Source organism: Terrapene carolina, unplaced genomic scaffold (assembly GCF_002925995.2).
Source record: "Terrapene carolina triunguis isolate 2854851 unplaced genomic scaffold, T_m_triunguis-2.0 Scaffold210, whole genome shotgun sequence".
NCBI classification, from domain to species: Eukaryota; Metazoa; Chordata; order Testudines; family Emydidae; genus Terrapene; species Terrapene triunguis.
The window spans coordinates 46311892-46332789 of NW_020664561.1; the positions used below are offsets into that span (position 1 = coordinate 46311892).

The following is a 20898-nucleotide window of genomic DNA, read 5'->3' on the forward strand; positions in this document are numbered from 1 at the left end:
GCAATTACTTTTGCAAATTATGGAAGAAGGAATTTAGAGGAGTGATTTAACAAAATACTGTGGGTTAGATTAATTTGTGGATAGAGATGTATGGTTAATAAAATATTTGCAGGAGTAAACTGTCCCTGAATACTAAATTATCTGTTTCTGAGTAGCAGTAATACATCAGTGTATGCTTTTTATTGTTCCAGAAGGAAAATTATATTCTGGGGGCCTGATTCTGATCCATCTTACACTAGTGTGACTCCATAGACTTCACTAGAGTTACTGTGGTGTATATCAAGAATTAGAGGAGAATCAGGCCTGGGAATCTACTATTCCTGATAGCTAAAAATCACCTCTAGGTTAAGATCAGAAGTCCTCAGATGCAATGAAATCACAGTTGTTCTCCGGCATGGGTGGTTGTGGTGCAGGCACAAGGGAGTTCTCCACAATCACTATACATCACACAATTGTGCACGGTTTTGGCTCTGCCTAGCTGACTGAGGAGGAAGGAGGGGCATCTACAATTAAGGAGGGGAGGGTTACTACAGATCACAATCCTTATTCCAGCCTGGGGATTGGAGGAAGACTTCTTCCCATCACTGCCAATGTTATGGAGCTCCTCTGCATAAAGCCTATACCCAGGAGCAGCACAACCCCCCCCCCCCCCCCATGGTGCCATGCTAATGAGTCTCTGTAACCTGAAGTGATGACTACTATTGCTGAAGGGGTGATTTTAGTTTTCCAGTTGAGAGAAGCATTTGAACCAGCAGTTCTGTTTCACTCAATGAGTTGTATGTAACTGTGTTTTGCTTCTGATTTTTCATTGAATATGATAAAGAGCTATGTATGGTGTCCTACTGCCATTTGCTGGAGAGAATTAGCACTGCTCAGCTGTGTGTCATAAGCCCTATACTGCTAGCTAACAGCTAATGGATACCTTTCTGCAAATCAAGTGGTAGGGGCCTGTGTTTTTGAGATGGGAGGCTCAGGGTTCTATCCTCCCTACAGCTGTGAAGTTTTGAATAGCTGCAGCGACAATGTCCTAGCTGGCCACGGATATGTTACAGGACCTGCAGACTGCTGCTGTGGGGGTGGGGACAAGCATGATATTTGTGGATATCAGCAGGTGGAATTTCACAACATAATACTCTTTAATGCAGATGAGAGGCACAGCGCCTGATCTCACAGGATCCATAGTTTTGGCACATATGCAGACAAAATGGAGGTCACTGGACACAGGCTGTCAATAAAGCATTAATCCCGTTCTCTCACCAATTACAGAAACCTTTCACTTTACCTCAAAGCGGCACCATGGTTTCCCCTTCAGTCTCACCTTTTTCCTCAATGGGATACAGATGGACAGGCTGAGCTCCTGCTGCGAATACAAGCATCGGAAGGGTGCGAGATTGGGAGGCAAGCATGGATACTTTGGCTTTGTGAATGTGGACAGAGCGTCTCCTTGCTATAGGTATGCTCACAAATGTTTAGACCACAAAACTTTCCCCACTTTTTTTAAAGCATCTATCAAACATTTCACCCATTGCTCTCTCTAGAGCCCAGGCCACATCTCAGATGAATGGGGATCTATTGCCTCCCTTGTCTTGAAACCAGTTACACCTCTACCTCGATATAACGCTGTCCTCGGGAGCCAAAAAATCTTACCACGTTATAGGTGAAACCGCGTTATATCGAACTTGCTTTGATTCACCAGAGTGCGCAGCCCTGCCCCCCAGAGCACTGCTTTACCGCATTATATCCAAATTCGTGTTATATCGGGTCGCGTTATATCGGGGTAGAGGTGTAATATCATCTGAATATTGGATCTACTTTTGCAATCTTCCCATAGGCAATCTCCTATTGAAGTCAGTTGATTTTTACATTGTCCCCATTGTGACAGTTCTCAGGGTACCCAGGACTGAGTCACCATGTTACCTCCCATGCCTCCAGTGTGAGGGAGACTTGCTTGTGGTGAACTGGGTATCTGTTCCTTGACACCACAAGCTTGTGAGCCACCTGAGCCTTTTCCTCTGGGCTACGCCAGCCCTCACTTTACCATGCAGGTTAACAATTGGTGTACCCCGGTCCCTGAGCCCCTTTGCAGCATTCCCCTGTAGTATCCAGCCCCCTTGCCACTGACCACTCACAGAAATAACAGGGTCGGTTGTCCCCAAGGGAACAGTGTACACACCAGCTTGTAGGATTCAACTGAGGATCAGCTTCTTGCTTAATATCACAGCACTGATAGTGAAAACAACAAGAAGTTTATTATCAAAGATTCAAGAGATCGTGAGTAAGGATAATGGAAACAAGGGTTTACCTATAAAATAAAACCATAACACACTTTCTAGAGGTTAAACTTAACTAGTAGATTAACCTCCCGTTTAATGAAGTTCATCTCACCCAAAGCCTTTTGCAGCATGTTCAACCCAAGCTGGTGGGGCTCCTGTTTTCATGAATGTCAACGCACTGCCCATTCGGAGGCTCTTCTTTGTTCCCCAAATATAGTTCAGCAAACCTTTGAAGTGTATCTCAAGATAAGGTTCTTTTCCTCTGCCGTGTGTTCTTCCTTGTTGACATCACATCTTTCTGTTGACTTTGTATGTAAATACCTCCAATGTGTTAGCTTACCATGCTTAATTTACGCGCCGACAGAGAGACAGGTGAATAAACATCTTTTGACTGACAGGAAACCTGTTTCTCCACCTCTGCTATGATACAGAATCTAAACATATTTTCAGTATTCCCACATAGCTCCTTACATAGTAACTGTCCACACATTTCACAACGATATTAACAATGTGTGTGACCCTGACTTTCATTTAAGACCTCACATGACATTCTTTGTTGAACCAGAATGCACAGACCAGAATCAGGATATTCTTGTAACCCCCTTGCTAGTTGACACTGAGGGGTTTTTGGGTTACAACTATGTTTTCTGTTTCCAATATGCCAGAGAGTTTTGAACTGAAGATGTATAGCAGGGATAGGCAACCTATGGCACGTGTGCTGAGGCGGCACGTGAGCCGATTTTCAGTGGCACTCACACTGCCCAGGTCCTGGCCACCGGTCCAGGGGGCTCTGCATTTTAATTTAATTTTAAATGAAGCTTCTTAAACATTTTAAAAACCTTATTTACTTTACATACAACAATAGTTTAGTTATATATTGTAGACTTATAGAAGGAGACCGTCTAAAAACGTTAAAATGTATTACTGGAACACAAAACCTTAAATTAGAGTGAATAAATGAAGACTCGGCACACCACTTCTGAAAGGTTGCCGACCCCTGATGTATAGCTACATCAGAGCATTTGTCAGGGGAAGTTGGAATATATGTCAGCATGGGAAGGGGCAAAAAGGGCCTTTTGTCAACCAGAGAGGCACAGAAGGTGGTTTGGCATTGTTGGATAAGTATGTCAGCTGGATGTTTATGCTAAAAATGATAAGCAGTGACATAGTTTAAATGGCGCCATAGTTACTTATCTGTAGGTTCCAGAGTTAACAATCCATTCATTTCAGTGAGTCATTCCCATCTCTCAGACCTATTGTTGACTCAGGCAGACATCACTAAATCAGTTTACACTCAGTTGTATTCTCAAGGTTTTTCTAGGCCACCATGCAAGCTAGATACATAATTAAAACAACAAGAATAAAATCTTAAGATTCAGGAGCACAATTCTGCCTCAGCATTTGAAGTCCACAGTAATTTCCCTGGCTGCAGAGTAGGCCAATATAGGACATTGCCCAGGATGCAGAAAACAAATATGAGCACAACAAAGCATTCCTTTTTGTTCGTGGCCAAAGACAATGCCATGATCAACAGCTGGAGCATATGCCAAGAAGTTTCAGTTTTAATTAAAAAAAAAAAAAAAAATCTGTCTGCTGGATTTTCAAGGCAGTGTCACACAGTAGAACTGCTGCTGCCATGTATAATTTTTATTCTTTTCATAATCTATTTTTAAAACAACAATAAACAGTTGGATGCAGCGGGGGAAGCGGAGAGAGGGGAACCCCTATAGAGCCAAACTAACTTTTTAGATAAACACTAAATTCTGAGGAAAAATTCCATGTCTTTCCACTTCATAAATCATGTAAATGTTAGTTTGTAAATGTTATGCTATAGTTGCTGTGACAAGGTTTTCTGAGGAGTGAAAAGCAGCTGAATTAGGATGGAGGTACTGTTTCAGTAAATATCCAAACTAGCTCAAATCTCCGCTTTTCTGTGTGCATGTGTGTGTGGCAAAGAAAGTGAATTACCTTTATCTAAAATGATATGAGCCTGGAGAAATGGTTCAGATTATTTCATATTGGAACAAACTCAATGATTAATGAAATTCTTCTTTCTTCCACCAGCCCACCCAAATCTAGCTATCGACCTAAAGATCCCCTTTTGTAAGGTTCCTTTCCCAGCAGTTACAGCTGTATTTTCATGTCCCCAACAAGTCACATCCCATAAAGTCCTGCTTTACCCCTGTATGTTTGAAGGGGCAAAATTGTGAGCACAAATAATTTTGGGCGTGATTTTGTGTCCACAGATTCAGGGCCTGATCCCATGCTCAGTGAAGGTTCCCATTGATTTCCATGAGTTTTCGGTCAAGCCCTGAGTGACTTTGCCCCTCATTCCACAATAGGTTCTGCCTGGATGCTGGGGTTAATCTATGCAGAGCTCATTGTACGCTTGAAGCCCTAAATAGCTGTGCCCCTGCACATAGGAACTCCAATATCTCAATGACCTTTAGGAAATTATGGGCACTAATAACGGAGAGGACAGAATGCCTAACACAGTTATTCACACCTACATTTTGTGCTCACAAAATTGGAAGTCAGTTTCTGAAATTCTAGCCTTGGAAGTCTCTAGGATACCTCACGGCAGGTTAGAAGCAGCTGTAGAAAGGGTTAGCATGAGGGATTGCTGTATTAAAGCTTTATGTAAGAAGAGCAGTTGGATAGGTCATAGTGTTCTAGGAAGGGAATGAAAGGTATGGGAAGGGGTTCATGGCTATGGGGAGAACTGCTAAGAGTAAGGGAGAGGGATCAGCCCTAGAAGAGTTGTCTTGAGGAAAGAAAAAGGAATAAGCAGAGTGGGGTTTTCATTCTTCACTAGGCCTTGGCACTGAGTCTCTGGGTAATGTCTACACTACAGACACTACAGTGGCATAGCTACGGCACTGTGCCATTGTGGTGATGTAATGCAGATACCTGCTACAGTGACAGAACGGGGTTTTTTCCATTGCTGTAGTTAATCCACCTGCTTGAGACGCTGTAGCTAAGTTGACCGAAGAATTGCTTGCAGCGTCTGTACTGGTCCTTAGGTCAGCTTAACTACATCTCTCAGGGGGTGTGAATTTTTCACACCCCTAAATGATGTAGCTAGTTTGATCTACGTTTTATGTGTAGATCAGGCCCCAGAATATCCCCAGGATCCATAGTATGTTGTGCAAAATTTCCTGGATTGTACCAGAGTTCTGAAAGCAAACATCACCTGCTATGAACTAAGAAATCTTTCAATGTGTGGGAGGCAGGTGAGGAAACAAGGTTGGTTGGTGGAGGTTAAAGCAGCATTAAGAATTGTTTTTTTTTTTTTTTTAAAACTAGAGGGAGGGAGAAGAAGAGGAATTGGGCTTGGTCTACACTTAAAAGTTATATTGGTATATCTGCGATGGCCAGGGGTGTTAAGGAGCGAAGCAAGTAGGGAGCGTTCTGTCTCTCAGCAACATGGTCCTGGATCTCTGTTCAGTCCATTGCTAGTTGGCCAAAATGCACCTATAAATATGCAATTTGAGGCTTGTCTACACAGCAAGTAGCTGCATGGCAAGCCAGGGTGTGAATCTACAGCAGCATGACAGTAACATCCTGTGTGCACACTGCCGCAGTGCAGTGAAAGTCCTGGAGAGTAGCTTAGTGCAGTACTGATGCAGTACTGTATGGTAGAGCAGGACCAGGATTTGCTCTAAAGGGGTTTTAACCCTTTGGATTCCAAAGTGCTTTACAGAGGTGGGTAAATGTTATTGTCCCATATTTATAGGTGGTGAACCTGAGGCATAGGACAATGTATTTAATTTTATTTTTAACTCACTAGGCATGTGGCAAGTTATGGAAGGAAAAATGTGTAGTTTCCAAGTTTCCTGTGTTGTTTTTGTTAGGTGTATTATTGCAATGGGCCTGGACAAAACCCCCTCTCCTCCAAAGAAAAAGATGAAAGAAGACTATGGAGAAAAGCAAGAGGATTCCGTGAAGGATGAAGAGCACAATGAGCCAAGCGAGGGCAGCGTTGAGCAAGAGGCGACCAAACACTCGACAGTTGAAATTTCATCAGCTCACGGAGAGAGTCAGGAGCCTGCAGAGGAGGAAAGAGAAGAAGAAACACAAGAAGGACCAGAGGCTGAGTCCGAAGATGACCAGGAAAATGCTAGTAAAGATGGTACAGTATCAAAAAGCCTAGTTAAGGAACAAAAATGGGGAGGCAGAATTGTCTAATGGAGAGGGCATAGCACTGCTAGTCAGGAGACTTGGGCTCTATTCCCAGCTCAGACGCTGACCACAAGCGAGTCCCTTCGCCTCTTTTCCACTTCCCAGCCCATGTCTATCTTGTCTGTTTGGACTGGATGCTTTTAGGGCAAAGACTGACCCTTGCAGTGTGTTTGTGCCTAGCACCAAGGGTCTTGATGCACTCTGTGTGGTACTGGGCTACAGAAAGTAACAACAGCAAATATGTTTTCAAAATCTTTCGTAATCTAAGTTTAAGGTCTTGTTTACACTGTGACTTTAGCAACCAGTGTAAGTACATTGATACAAACTCTTAGTGTAGAGACAGTTTACTCTGGCAAAGTAGGAATTGCCCCACTCCAGATTACTCTGGTAATGAAGGACAGAGATTTAAGAAGTGTGTGTGGGGGGTGGGGGGGTGGGAGAGGAGAGAGCGAGAGAGAGCATAGGCAGTGCAGGTAACAATGCCTATAGTTAAGGTTGCAGGAGCCATGGGGTATATAGGAGCTGAGTGTGAGAGAAGGACAGGAGATGTGGGGGGTGAGGAGGGAGACAGAAGACAGCAGAGATGCAACAAAGTGGGAGGGGAACCGGAGCTGGGTGTTATATAGACACAGAGGAGGAGGTGGAGTAGCAGCCAGGGGATGGGAGATGGTGGAGGATAGGAGCAGAACAGGGGGTGGTGGTCAGGACCTGAGGCTTCAGGTGGGTGCACAGGAGCAGAATGGGGATGTGGCAGGAGTGGAGGGGTTAGGGGGTTAATAAAAGGATGGAGAGGGAGCAGGAGTAGAGGGTTTCAGGGGTGTATAGAAGGATGGGGCAGGAGTGGAGGGGCTATAGGAGGATGGGGGAAGGAGCAGGAATGGAGAGGCTGGGGGTTTATAGAAGGCTGGGGCAGGGGCAGGAGTGGTGGGGTTGGGGGTTTATAGAAGGAGGGGGCAGGTGCAGAAGTGTTGGGGGTTTATAGAAGGAGGGGGAGGGGGCAGGAGTGGAGGGTTTCGGGAGTGTATAGAAGGATGGGGTGGGGGTGGAGAGGTTAGGGGGTTATAGAAGGATGGAGAGGGGGAGGGAGTGGAGGGGTTGGGGGGGGTGGGGGGGGGGGGTGGGGGTTTGGAGGAGGATGGGGGGGGGTGGCGGGGTTGGGGGCAGGAGTGGAGGATCTGTCTGCAGTAGATTATAATTTTGAGTTGCATAGTTCATTCATGCTTTGCATTTGTGATCAGCATCTGACTTTCAGGGTTATTCTTGTTCTGCTTAGATTTATAGTATCTCCTTTCTAAGGTCAAATCTAACACAGAAGTTTATGTCTTGAATACAGTATATCCTCATTCTATCATTCCTACTGGGGCTACAGCACTAAAAGCTGCCTATGTGGAGTGAAATAAATCTGTTCACCTCTTGGTTAGAGTCCTTTCTTGTTTTTAAGCTGGCAGTTTTCTTGTACCATATAACCACCAATGCCTTTTCCATCTGTTGTTTGGCATGTGCATATCTATCTATCTGTCGATACAAAAATTGTTAGCATCTCCTGTTTATTCATTTACTTATTTAAGAGAAGCCTTTTTCATAATATATCATTTTATTTCTCCATAAATATTTCCCCACTTTCTACTCCTGTCCTCACTTTCATGAGTTTTCTGCACCCACACAAAACTTTCTCATTCGGCACTAGGAATACGTTTTTGTGATTAGCCAGGCCTTTTTCCCTGCAGGGGATGGACACCTCTCTGACAATTACTGAGAAGGCTTGCCACCTCAGAGGCAGCTGGAATCTCAATTGATTTGAATGTAGAAAATAAATCTACTCATTTTCTTAATTCTCATTGTGGAGTAATTGTTTATTTGCCTAATTGGTTCCACATCAGATACTCTTCCTTTCTGTCTTTGGCATTTTGTCACTTCAACAAGAAAAAGAGGTGAACAATTAAATTTGAAAGGTGAGAAATTATCGCCCCGAGGGACAGCTGGAGCGTGTCTGATGTGACAGTTCTCTTTCATGATACAGTTTTGTTGCCTCTCTGCAGACTGTGCAGCAAATTAATGGTTGCAAAGTAAATATTTTATTGTGAAAGGGAGCTAGGTATGTTCTGGTTTGTGGGAATATAATTAGTCTGTTTCTGGGTGGAGCGGAGAACATTTTCTGATACACACATGATTTCAATTTTGAATTACATACAAAGCCCTTACGTTATCAAATGTTCCTAATCAAATTCTCAGTAAGAGACTTGGGTTGAAATCCTGTTTCCACTGAAGTCAAAATGGGAGTTTTGCCAATAGCGTCAATGGAGCTAGGAATTCACCCTGTAACCAAATGAATATATTAGAAGAACCGTGCAATAATCAGAGTATTCATCTGCAGTGTCCTTTGGCTGAGTCTGAATAATTAATTTATTTTGTAGGACACCCCTCTGTTAATTAGCCTTGTCAGTCCACCTTTCTCTTACTTCCCACAGAACATATTGTCCTTCTGATGCTTTATCCATTGCTTAAATTAATTTTCCTTGCAGAAAGTTTTTTCTATAATGGGGATCTCTTCCCTTTATATGTTGTTCCTGCATTTGTCTATCTGACCTATCTTTGTTGATTTTATTCTTTACACTTGAATGACACCTGCTAGATCATTGAGTAGCTTTGTTCCATTTCTGTTACTCTAGATTTAAAGAAAATGATTTGTTTTTTGAGGTAATGTACTCTTACAATCCCTCCTGTGGCCTCATATATTCACTTATTGTAGAAAGAAGTGAGGAAATGCAAAGAGAAAAGAGGGTTAATGGAGTTAACCTCTCTCTGGTTAATATGAACTTTAAGTAGTTATGAATTCCATTTTCTGTCTCACGCTAGAGGTCTTCTTTTATTTCAGAGTATGATGAAGATTTTGAAGCAGATGAAGAGAAATCAGATGAGAAAGTTAATGAAGAAGGACAGGCCGATGATCAAATGAATGGAATGTCAAAGTCACCCTCAGATGATGAAAAAGATAATTTAGACCATGAAAAGGAGAGTAAAAGCTCATCACAGAAGGCGCTGCAGGCCTCTGACAGCGAGAAAGATGAAAGTGATGGATATTCAAACAGTGACTCAGAGGAAGATAAACAAGGTTAGTTGTTTTTTCTTACCATGGTGCAGGATACTTGACCTGATCTGTGTTTTACATTTTATGTATGCCCTATTGTGTACATCTAGCCCGCATTTATGTTGAGCGACACATTACACTGTCATGAAAGTGACACTTAGGGCATCATCCATCCCAAAATATCCTTGGCACAATCCTTGGCACAGAAAGCTATGGATCCAGTCTCCCCCGCAGGTTGGCCGGGCTGTCCACAGGTAACCTAGCTCTGCAACAGCATGCTGTGGAGCTAACCAGAAATGAAGAACACAGGCCCCCTCTCTTCCATTTTAGCTGCAATATTCCTGATTCTCAAGACCCTTTGTCCCTCCCCGCGCCATCCATTCAGTTCATCCAGCTCTGGTCTGCAATAACATTACTGCACAGCCATGGGTGAGGAGAAAGAAAGAAGGGCATGTTATTAGCCACGTCACAGCATTGTAACACTTTACACTGCCATAGTGCCTTTCATCTGAGAATCTCAAATGTTAATTATACCCAGCAACATTCCTCTGATGTATACAACAGGTAAGGGACATAGAAGAATCATTTCACACCCCATGTAGAAATACAGTCATCTCTGGAGTGCAATGCAACAGCTCATAGCAATGTTGCAGAACAGTTCAGGATCAGAAATGAAGATGTAGCTACTAGGGAGGAATTTAGGCAAACTAAATCCTTTGGGGGCAGATCTTCAGTTTGTGTAAATGTTCATCTCTCCATTGACTTCAGTGGACCTATGGCAATTTACATCAACTCAGGATCTGTTCTTTTAGCTGTAATTTGGCCTGCAGACCTTGGTCCAAGACCACCACTCTTATGAGGTGTGTGTAGTCTTTAACACATCAGGTGTTTTCCATCTGACAGTCCTTATATGTGAGCTATTTGCTCAAGTTAAATGTAAACATTACTTTCATGTTTGTATTTCTATGTGAATTAGGCAAAGGTAAAGCAGCTCTTGGGAAAAAAATTGCAACTTTCTATAGAAAGACTAAAAGTCTTCAGACACTCAAACCAGGTTTGAAACATGTTTGCATATAAAAATCACCACAATGATCAGAAAGAATCTTAATTTTTCATTTCTCTAATGATTATCAGGAATAATTTATTTACTGATTCCTGGACAATCAGTACACTTTTAAAAATTGTTTTCTGCTTATTAGTGTCTTGCATAATCAGCTTTCTTGTGAACAAATTAGTTGCTTCTTGAGCTGTATCAATTTTGTTATGGTCAGAAAGAGAGAGAGAGAGAGAGAGAGAGAAAGAGTGTGTGTGTGTGTGTGTGTGTGTGTGTGTGTAGAGATAGATAACATAACAGTGAGGATCCTTGGTTCTTCCTAAATTAATATACTTCTTATTTGACTATTAAATACTGCAACATTGATAACATAGTGTAGTTAAGGTGTAGTGAGGTGTTTCCATTAACTTTGTTTCATGCCACCATTTGAAATACAGTAGAACCTCAAAGATACAAACACCAGAGTTAGGGACGGACCGGTCAACCGGACACCATGTGAAACCAGAAGTAACCAATCAGGCAGCAGCAGAGACAAAAAAAATGCAAATACTGTACTGTTCCTGTATTGCATCTTAAAGGTAGGCACATCTGGGCTGCCTGTCCCCACCCCACCCTTACCCCCACACAGAGGGGCAGCCACTTACAGCAAGACGCTGAGACTGCCAGCCCAAGGCAGCCGGCCACACACACACACAGAGACACACACACACAGACACACAGACACACACTACCGCAACTGAGTAGGGAGCTCAGCTGCTGCTGAAGCCTGGCCTGGAGTGTCAGCTGCTGGATCTGGAGCCCAAACTGCGCTTTGTTCAGAGTTATGAACATTTCAGAGTTCTGGACGACCTCCATTCCCGAGATGTTCATAACTCTGAGGTTCTACTGTATATTAATACTCACTGTGAGTTGTGCACATGGATAAGGGCATGGCATGCCCATTCAGAAATGCCTGAAATTCTTTTCTAATTGACAAAATGCTTTCAAAAGTATGTGCGTTGTAATTCTCACATTCCATCCCTTAAACTATTTTAATTTGCTTTGCTTTAATTGCAGTTTTTAATTAAACTGGGTAAATTCTACCATTTAGTAGCAGAAATTGTATTTCCTGGAAAGCTCCCAGCATCATGCAAATAAATACGCACTCTGAATTTTTCCCAAGATCAATTTTCAAATCAGTTGCTTTTTAAATGTAGCTCCTTACTGATTTTGTGGGCTAGTAATTGATCTCTTCCTCATGCAACCCCAATGAGAAATTATTTTAGGCAGGATGATCACACTAATCAGATAGCTATGAGACTCTTTACTGAAGTGCAGTTAGTGGGTTTGCTTTTGTTCTTCGTGGATAGTACTCACACTGCATGAACCACAGTTCAGAGAGTCAATAGTTCTCTCTCTGTGGTTAAAAAAATAAAGAGAAAAGGCTATTAGGATGCCATTAGAAACATGAAGACTGGTTCAAGAAAGATGCATGTTTAGCACCATCATAATGGAGGGGTTAGAAATATTTGTGAGAGAGCCTTATTTTCTGGCAGTTGGTTGGTGCTGTAAATGCTCTTCAAGCTCTAGCTCGCCGCTCCCTGTCAACATGGAAGTGCTTGTCGACAAGATTTACGGTTACACTGGCATTTGTATACTGAGGGTGGAAAGTCTGAAAGAGTCCTGTAGTTTTTATTTAGCAGCAGTCAATAGAGGGCTGTAGCACTGCACTTGGTTACAGCTAGAGATGGACCCAAACTGGAACAATGAATCCAAAAGCGCTTGGATTTCCAGCGGGTCTGGATTTAAATTCTTTGATCTAAAGCCAAAAGGGTCTTTTGGTTCTGGCTGCAATGCACCCAAAGTCTCTGGAGAACAACTGATCTCCTTAAAGAGATTTCTCCCATTCATGATGGCAGAAATCTCCAGAAATGAGTTTGTCTTATGAGATTTTTATCATTGTGGGCTAGAATCTCACAAAAACAGCTTGTGAGATTTCACCACCGTTGAACCCAAACTCAGTGTGCTTTCAAACATTTCTTTCTACTTAGAACTAAAAGTCTGCCACAGGAAAGATTTATCTTCTCCTAACATCCGTTTACTTTATTGGCATCATAATCCTTAGCCATTTTTATCTACCTCCAGTGTGCTGAGCACAGGGTTTTGTTCTTAGAGAGCCAGCTAGCAATAGCTCATTCAAGCAGGGCTCTTTTGCTATTGAAGTGAAAAACTGTGTTTATTGAAAGTGAATGCTGAAAAAGAGGCAGCTTTTCAATGGACAAGATTCTGGTTCAACAATATGAAATAGAAGACGACATTGTGGCAGTGGAATTCAAGCCATCAGTAAATCCTTTCCATTGCACATGATTAACTATCATTCTTTGGCTAGGCTTAGTTTTGCCTAGATGACACATGCTCCTTGAGGGCAAGAAGTTACAAAATATGTTACAAAATTGTGAAAAGTATGGAAAATTTGAACTGCTGGCTAACAATTGAAGCTGATGCATTTGATAAGTACACTTGTGTCACCCAGCATGGGTAAGATACAGTACTGTGAGACTGGTAAGAAAAGAAGAATCTAGCTTAGGAATGATGGATGAGATTTGTTTTTAATCATCGAAAAAGAACGACAACTTTTCTTATTGTGTTTTTGTTAACTATCCCTGGCACTGACTGACCTGTTGAGAGTGTATTGTGATTGTCAGCAATGAATGATGGGCAAGAAAGCAGACTGTCAACAGACAATTCACTAGGATACTGCTTGTGATCAGTGTAGATGACCACTGCTAAAAATGATTGGCGCGAGAGCTGAGAAATGAAAACCAAAAAAAATCCACATTCATTTAAAAATATGTTTAAAAAAGAGGCTTTATAAGCTAATGGAAGAAAATCCACTTTTTTGTAGTTAGATATAAGACATACTGAGTCAAATTCAATTACATCCATACAATTCTATTCGAGGTGTCAGTGAGGACTTTTTTTAATATATATTTGCCATCTTGGCAATCATGGACTCATATAAAGCAGAGAAGAAAAGGATATATTTTATATTCTATTCCTCTCGAATATTAATGCAGGATTTGTTTCCTACAGCACTGTAGCAATGCTCTTGTTTGTAGGGATTGACTGCAGTACCTTTTGAGCTAAAAGCACGGGCATCTACTTCTTTAGTTAAGGGGCCAAGTCAGTTAATTTGGGAAAAGTAGTAGACTCATAAGCCCCTTTATGTAGTCCCGCCACTATAGGAGGGCAGAGATCCACAATGGGTTAATGCAGGGTACAATTAGAGATGGGCAGGGAATGGTTTCCCCATCCTGTGAAAATGTTTGAGATTTCAAACATTTGCCTGTTCCGCACTGGGACAAAAATCAGAGTGAATGAAAGAGAGAGCGAGAGACCAAAATAGCCAATAGCGTGCGGGTTAGGGCACCTTCTGAATCAGGCAGAGCAGGCACTTGAACCTGTTTTTCTCCCACAGGCCTGGATTAACCAGCATGCACTAAGTGCGCTCGCACTAAGTGCGCTCGCACTGGGCCTCCAGTCACAGGGGAGCCCCCTCCCTGACTAGGAATGGGCTGGCCGCCCTTCCATTATGACAGAGGGACAGCTGGGCCAAATTGAGTGGTGGTGGGGGGGACACACTGAGGTTTTGACCCATCTGCATGCTGTAGTGAGAGTCAGTGGGCTGGAGCAAGCAGCCAGGCCAGCCACGGGGGGGCCTGAGCTGCTGTAGGATGTGTGCAGGGCAGGCTCGCTCTCTTACCCCCACCCCTTGAACCCCATACCCATCTCCTTGGGGCAGGATCCAACCCCCCTGTGGCACCCATCCCTTGGAGGCAGCACCCAAATCCTCCCCTCCCTCTGGACTTCGCACCCCCTAGGGGCAGGATACCTAGGATCAGATCCTGCCCCATGCTATGGTCACTTCATGCCACCAGAGTGCTGGAAAGGGGATTGGAAATCCTCCCAAAATGGGCAGCTAAAGGTTTCCTTGCTCGGAGGGACTCCTGGTGTAGAGATTTCACCATCTCCCAGCCCCATCCAGTGTAGGTGGCATGGACAGAGCACTGTAGCATTCCAGAAATCCCTCTCTGGCTTTCAGCTGCCTTTGTTCTCCTGTTCCCTCCTCATGTTCTGCTGAACTCTCGAGACCTGAGAATCAGGACCCATGACTAGAACAAGTGCTATTCTCTACTCTTGCATTAGAAGATTTTCAGGGTAGGGGAATATGTCTCTCTATATGGGCTAAATTCTGTCATACTGGTGACGTGGGTGGAAGCCAAGTTTTCTTGCAGGGAGCTTCTCCCTCATTCTCTTTGTGCATTAATCGTAGAATCATAGAATGTCAGGGTTGGAAGGGACGTCAGGAGGTCATCTAGTCCAACCCCCTGCTCAAAGCAGGACCAATCCCCAACTATTTTTTTGCCCCAGATCCTTAACTGAACTCACAACCCTGGGTTTAGCAGGCCAATGCTCAAGCCACTGAGCTATCCTGCGCAGAGTGCTGCCACTGGTACTTCTGGAGCACTGAAGATGGGGTGCTGGTATGATGTCAAGCACCTGACAGCTCCAGTGGGGCATAGCTTTTGGGGCAGTGGTGTGTGGTGGGCAGCTTGCGGGCCACATGTGGCCCATCAAGGTAAGCTGATTGCAAGCCGCGAGACATTTTGCGGACGATGACCATCCGTAGGCACGGCCCCCCACAGCTCCCAGTGGCTGCGGTTTGCTGTTCCCGGCCAATGGGAGCTGTGGCTGCAAAATGACTTGTGGCTCGCAATCAGCTTACCCCGATGGGCCGCAGGTTGCCCACCATTGCTTTGGGGCCTCCCCAACACCCCTTGCAGACTGCAGGAGTGGGTGATGGGGTCGGGGGGGGGGGCACCCTGTGACGGGTTGGATCACAGAAACCCCTTTGGGAGCTGCCACCCGATGTGCCAAGACTACCCCTGCTTCTGTTTTCCCTGCCAGCTCAGGACTCCAGCACCCTGTCTTGCTGAGCGAGACACTCCAGTCTGGCTCCAACACAGACCCAGGGTCTGAATTACTTGTCCCAAAGCTGCAAGTTTACCTGAAAACCAGCTCACAGGAGTGTCTTGTCTTTAGCACTCAGATGCCCAACTCCCAATGGGGTCTAAACCCAGATAAATCCGTTTTACCCTGCATAAAGCTTATGCAGGGCAAACTCATAAATTGTTCACCCTCTATAACACTGATAGAGAGATATGCACAGCTGTTTGCTCCCCCAGGTATTAATACATACTCTGAGTAAATTACTAAATAAAAAGTGATTTTATTAAATACAGACAGTAGGATTTAAGTGGTTCCAAGTAGTAACAGACAGAACAAAGTAAGTCACAAGCAAAATAAAATAAAATGCGCAAATCTATGTCTAATCAAACTAAATACAGATAATCTCACCCTCAGAGATGCTTCAGTAAGTTTTTCTCAGACTGGACACCTTCCAGGCCTGGGCACAATTCTTTCCCCTGGTACAGCTCTTGTTCCAGCTTAGGTGTTAGCTAGGGGATTCTCCATGATGGCTCCTCTCTCCCTTGTTCTCTTCCACCCCTTTATATATCTTTTGCATAAGGCGGGAACCCTTTGTCCCTCTGGGTTTCCACCCCCCCTCACTGGAAAAGCACCAGGTTAAAGATGGATTCCAGTTCAGGTGACATGATCACATGTCACTGCAAGACTTCATTACTCACTTGCCAGCACACACATATACAGGAAGACTCAAAGGTAAATACAGCCATCTGCAGACAATGGGAGTCATCAAAATTCCAAACCATCCTTAATGGCCCACACTTTACATAATTACAATAGGCCCTCAGAGTTATGTTTTATATTTCTAGTTTTAGATACAAGAGTGGTACATTTCTACAAATAGGATGATCACACTCAGTAGATTATGAGCTTTGTAATGATACCTTACAAGAGACCTTTTGCATGAAGCATATCCCAATTACATTACATTCACTTATATTTTTATAAAACCATATAGACTGCACAACGTCACACACCCAGAGAGCTCTTTCAAAACAGGCACTAAGTGGTGAGTTCACTTTGCTAATGTCCCACCTTGAAACATTCTGTATGTCTGCAGGTATGGTGCTGTGTCCATTATTAATAACCACTGTCCTCATTAATTAAACTTGGTACTGTTAGCCAGTCTCCAGGAGTGGAGAGGGGTGTGTGTGGGAGAGGTAAGGAAGGAGAAATGTAAGTTATTGAGCAGTAACATGAGTTCTTCAGCTACATTATCTTTCAGCCACATGGTCACACCCCACCCCCCATCCTCCTCTCGTGTTTAAAAATCCTGTTAACTCCTGAACAGGCGGTTCATTGCAACTGAGGGGGAGCTATCACGCCTCAGCATTTCTACTTTCACCCTCTGGCTTGGCATATGTAGTACGAGCTGTCATGGTTAAAATGTTGACACTATTGTTCAAATGGCTCCTGGAATCACACGGCACAGCATACTGTTCACTCACCCCAGAAATGTGGATATTTTGTGGGGCACACTATTGGAGAACTCATCGTTTTGGTAAGTGGTTTACTTCCTCTTTGCTTCTAGATAAATGTGGAACATAACAGGGATGTCGGTTTTGTTCTGGAAACAATTGCTAGTGTTCTTAAACCAGTAGCCTATAGTAATCTGCTGAATTCATATTGAGGCACATAAATAAGTGACCTACTTTTCACAGGTGCTGAACACCTATAGATCCCATTAATTTCAGTGGGTGCTCAGAACCTTTGAAATCAGGCCACTGATTTAGGTCTCCAAATATGGAGTTAGGTGCCTAACTTTAGGCCCCCAGCTTGGAAAAGATCATGAAAAGCTACATGTGCTGGGGAAAGAAGCTTGTCAAGTGAAGTCTTGTAGGTTTTCTCTAAGTGAATTTTTGCTATTTTGTTAATTTGAATGCAGACTTTGTACCGTGTGCTTGTTACAGGAATGGACTTTGGCCTAAACCAGTACCGTGACTCACTGGTCATTTTCAGGACAAGGTTCCTTTTTGTTAAAATCCTAAATGGCAAAACTCTCATTACCATAACAAAACCACAGAGATCTGCAAATTACCCAGCTGGCTAGTTTACATAACCAAATTCTTTTATTGCTTATTTTATTTTATCATCATCTTCCTTTCCCCTCCATCCTAACTACTGTGTGCAAAATTCATTTGTGTCTTGAATTTATCTATGCCATGGTCCTGCAAACCCTTAGTCTCATTTTGTACTCAATGGGACGTCTCACTTGTTTAAAGTTATGCACATGTGTGACTGTTAGCAGGATCAAGACCTTAGACTGCAAGCTATTTGGGGGCAGGGACTGTATATTTGTAATCTGCTCGACTCCGGTTGGGACTCCCGGGTGCTACTGTATTATGAGTAATGTATGATGATAATAATGGGACAAAGAATAATACAGGGGGATCAAATCTTATCTCCTTTCATCTTACCTCTGCATTTATATTGCACTCATCACCATAGTGTCTGAATTCAACAGGATTGCATAGGTATATCTGAAGGCAGAATTTCACCCTGTGTGTAGAGATTTAAAAACATATCCTGATAACTGAGGAGCCTAAGTCCTTATTTTTGCATGTAATGTTATGGGTTAGGCACAAATAAAGAGCAAGTAAGAAAGACTTTGGCATTCAAATCCTTATGGCCCATAAGCCAATGAATACATTGTAAAGAATCATTGGCCAGTTCTCCTGGAAAGAAACGTACACTGCTTATCTGACTGTATGAGATTTTTTTTCTCCACTGGCCTGTTTATGTTCTTGTTAGTGTCTTTAATAATTATAATGTTGTTAGGGAGCTGGGTGGCCATGGGGATTCAGAACTTTTTACCTCTAGGTTGCAGGTTCAGAGCCAGTGCAGACAGGTGGCAACTGGAAGTCGCTACCATGGGATTGGTGTTCAGTAGTCTGTGTGTGAAATGTCTCTCAGTCAAGGTACAAGCAGGCAGATTCCACATCACATCTGATACTAATTGTCATTTTTGCTGTCAGTCTCATTGGAGATGACCAGGCTTGAATGGGCAGGTGATCTGAGCTAATACAGTGATGGCCTGTCTAGAACAGAGTTGAGGCACCCTGGGACTGCTCTGTGGGGATGTTTGCACTGTCCTGCATCTCCTGTATCTCCTCTATGATAAATAGAAGACTTTAGCCTTCCAGGCTGATAATCTGTCCCCTTTAACAAGCATTATATTAATTTAGGCAGGGCCGGCGCAACCCATTAGGCGACCTAGGCAGTCGCCTAGGACACTACAATTTGGGGGGCAGCGACTGCGGAGGTATTTCGGTGGCGGGACCTTCCGCTGCCTCTTGAGGGGCGGGATTTCGGGGCGGGACCTTCCGCTGCCTAGGGTGGCAGAAAAGCTGGCGGCGCTCCTGAATTTAGGACCACATTCCCCACACAAACATACCCTCACAATTCTAGTGACGTTAATGGGAGTTGTATATGCATATCTGAAATAAATTTTTAGCTCCTGTAAAAATATTGTATTTAAGTTTAAAAAAAAAAAAAACAACTTCAGAATATTCATAACAATGCATTTGGAAAGAATAATTAAAGATGTGAGCACAGTTGCCAACTTTCACAAGGTAAATAAGCACCCTGACTTTCACAATAAGCCAAAAATCAAGATAATCCTATTTCAAAACAAGGCCAAAACAGGCCAATCCCTAAGAACCCCAATGCTCTATGTGACTAGATTCCCCCGGTGTGCAGTCTGGGACTGTGGTGGGCCCGCTGTGCAGCCCTTACTCTCCCTCCCCCCTTCTGGCCCCCCCTTGCCCCTGCTTGCCGGGAGCTGATCAAAAAAAAGAAGCAACAAGCTACAAGCCAAACAAACTACAAGCCAATTAAGCCAAAAACAAGCCCAATTTCTGCATTTTTTTTGCGGGTTTGGCATGTCTGGATGTGAGGGGTGCTAGAAAACCAGAACTACATTGTAAACAGCAAGGATTAATACTGCATGGTGTTGATTCCTGTGTGGTCCACAAGAGATTTCTAATAGATCCACCGAGATGTTATGAATGTGCCGAAGAACTCTGACTGTTGAAACTTCTTGTCGAATACAGCAGGAATTTGTTGTCACCCCTTTCCAATTGCTTTCAGAGGTGGTCTTTGGAAGCAGATCTCATGTATCATTGGTAGAGATTTCCTGTGGTATGGTTACATTATCCAAAATAAAATATTTTAAGTGGCTTTGATTAACTGCTTGTTGTTAGTTTCGGGTAATGGACCTATCTATGTAATTATTAGGCATTTGTGCCAGATCCTCAGCTGGTCTAAAGCAGAACAATGGCACTTTACCCCAGATGAGGCCCTGGCTCTTCGGGCACAGCTAAATGAACTGGTGCACAGAGAGGACAGATGCTTTATAGAAAAATATTAAAATGAAATTATGTTTACTGTTTGTAGATAGGAAGTCTGCATCCTCTCTCTCATCCAGCAGTACTCTGTATAGCAGTGAAGATGACTCTGAAGCTGCAAAGATGAAAGACCATGTTAAGGGCAATGAAAAGGAAGACATTGACAGGACAGCGACAAGTGAGAAGTATGGAAATGAGACTTGGGAAAGCAAACCTGAGGGAAATCAGGAAATTGATGCAGTGGAGGAGGAAGAAATGGATGAAGCAGAAGAGACAAAAGCAGAGGCTGTGATGAGGGAAGAAGTTGAGGTTCTTCATGGAAGTATGATGGAAATACATCATCAAGGCACAGATGAACTCAATGGGGAACTCCGACATGTAGAGTCAATACAAAATAATGCAAGGGAAGAGGGGGAGGAGGATGGAAGCAACACAAGGGAAGATGGGGAGGAGGTTGTTCTAGTGCATTTGGAAGGCAGCACTGTGGAAGCAGAGGCTACAAACAAGGATCCTCCTGAGGTTGATGAAGGAGGTGGTAAGTACTGTCTCCTGGTGGAGATGTGATGTGTCCAGTGCATGTAAGTGTTGTGTCATTTGCTCTTACCATTAGTGATCGAGATGGCATTTTGATATAGCATGAGCAATTCAGTTATTGGACTATTCTTGGTGTACAATGTAAAACTGTTAGAATGTCATTTTGCTGTGTGTGCCAAATCACCACCAATGATGTGCTGTAAGTTCATTGTTTGTTTGATTTTATGGGTTTTCCAATGTAAGGTTTGGCTATTCTTTTTTCATCTCTATCACTCGTTGGGGCAGTATGCGATAATAGATTTATATATATTTTTTTTCATGGACCACAATACCCTTAGGTTTGACATCTCATATAATTTTATAAAGCTCAGTGCCCGTTTAGATCTCAAGCATAGG

The 20898-nt window shown here is 43.3% G+C and overlaps 1 protein-coding gene across 1 annotated transcript in view; it reads left to right on the forward strand.

Moving 5' to 3' along the window:
* Positions 1–20898, forward strand: part of LOC112107619 (glutamate-rich protein 3) — a 73090-nt gene that overhangs the window by 40642 nt on the left and 11550 nt on the right. Inside the window, exons 10-13 of the mRNA XM_026655644.1 lie at positions 1267–1453; positions 6128–6405; positions 9331–9567; positions 20018–20503. Of these exons, the coding sequence (XP_026511429.1) occupies positions 1267–1453; positions 6128–6405; positions 9331–9567; positions 20018–20503 (1188 nt within the window). The remainder of the gene's footprint in view (positions 1–1266; positions 1454–6127; positions 6406–9330; positions 9568–20017; positions 20504–20898) is intronic.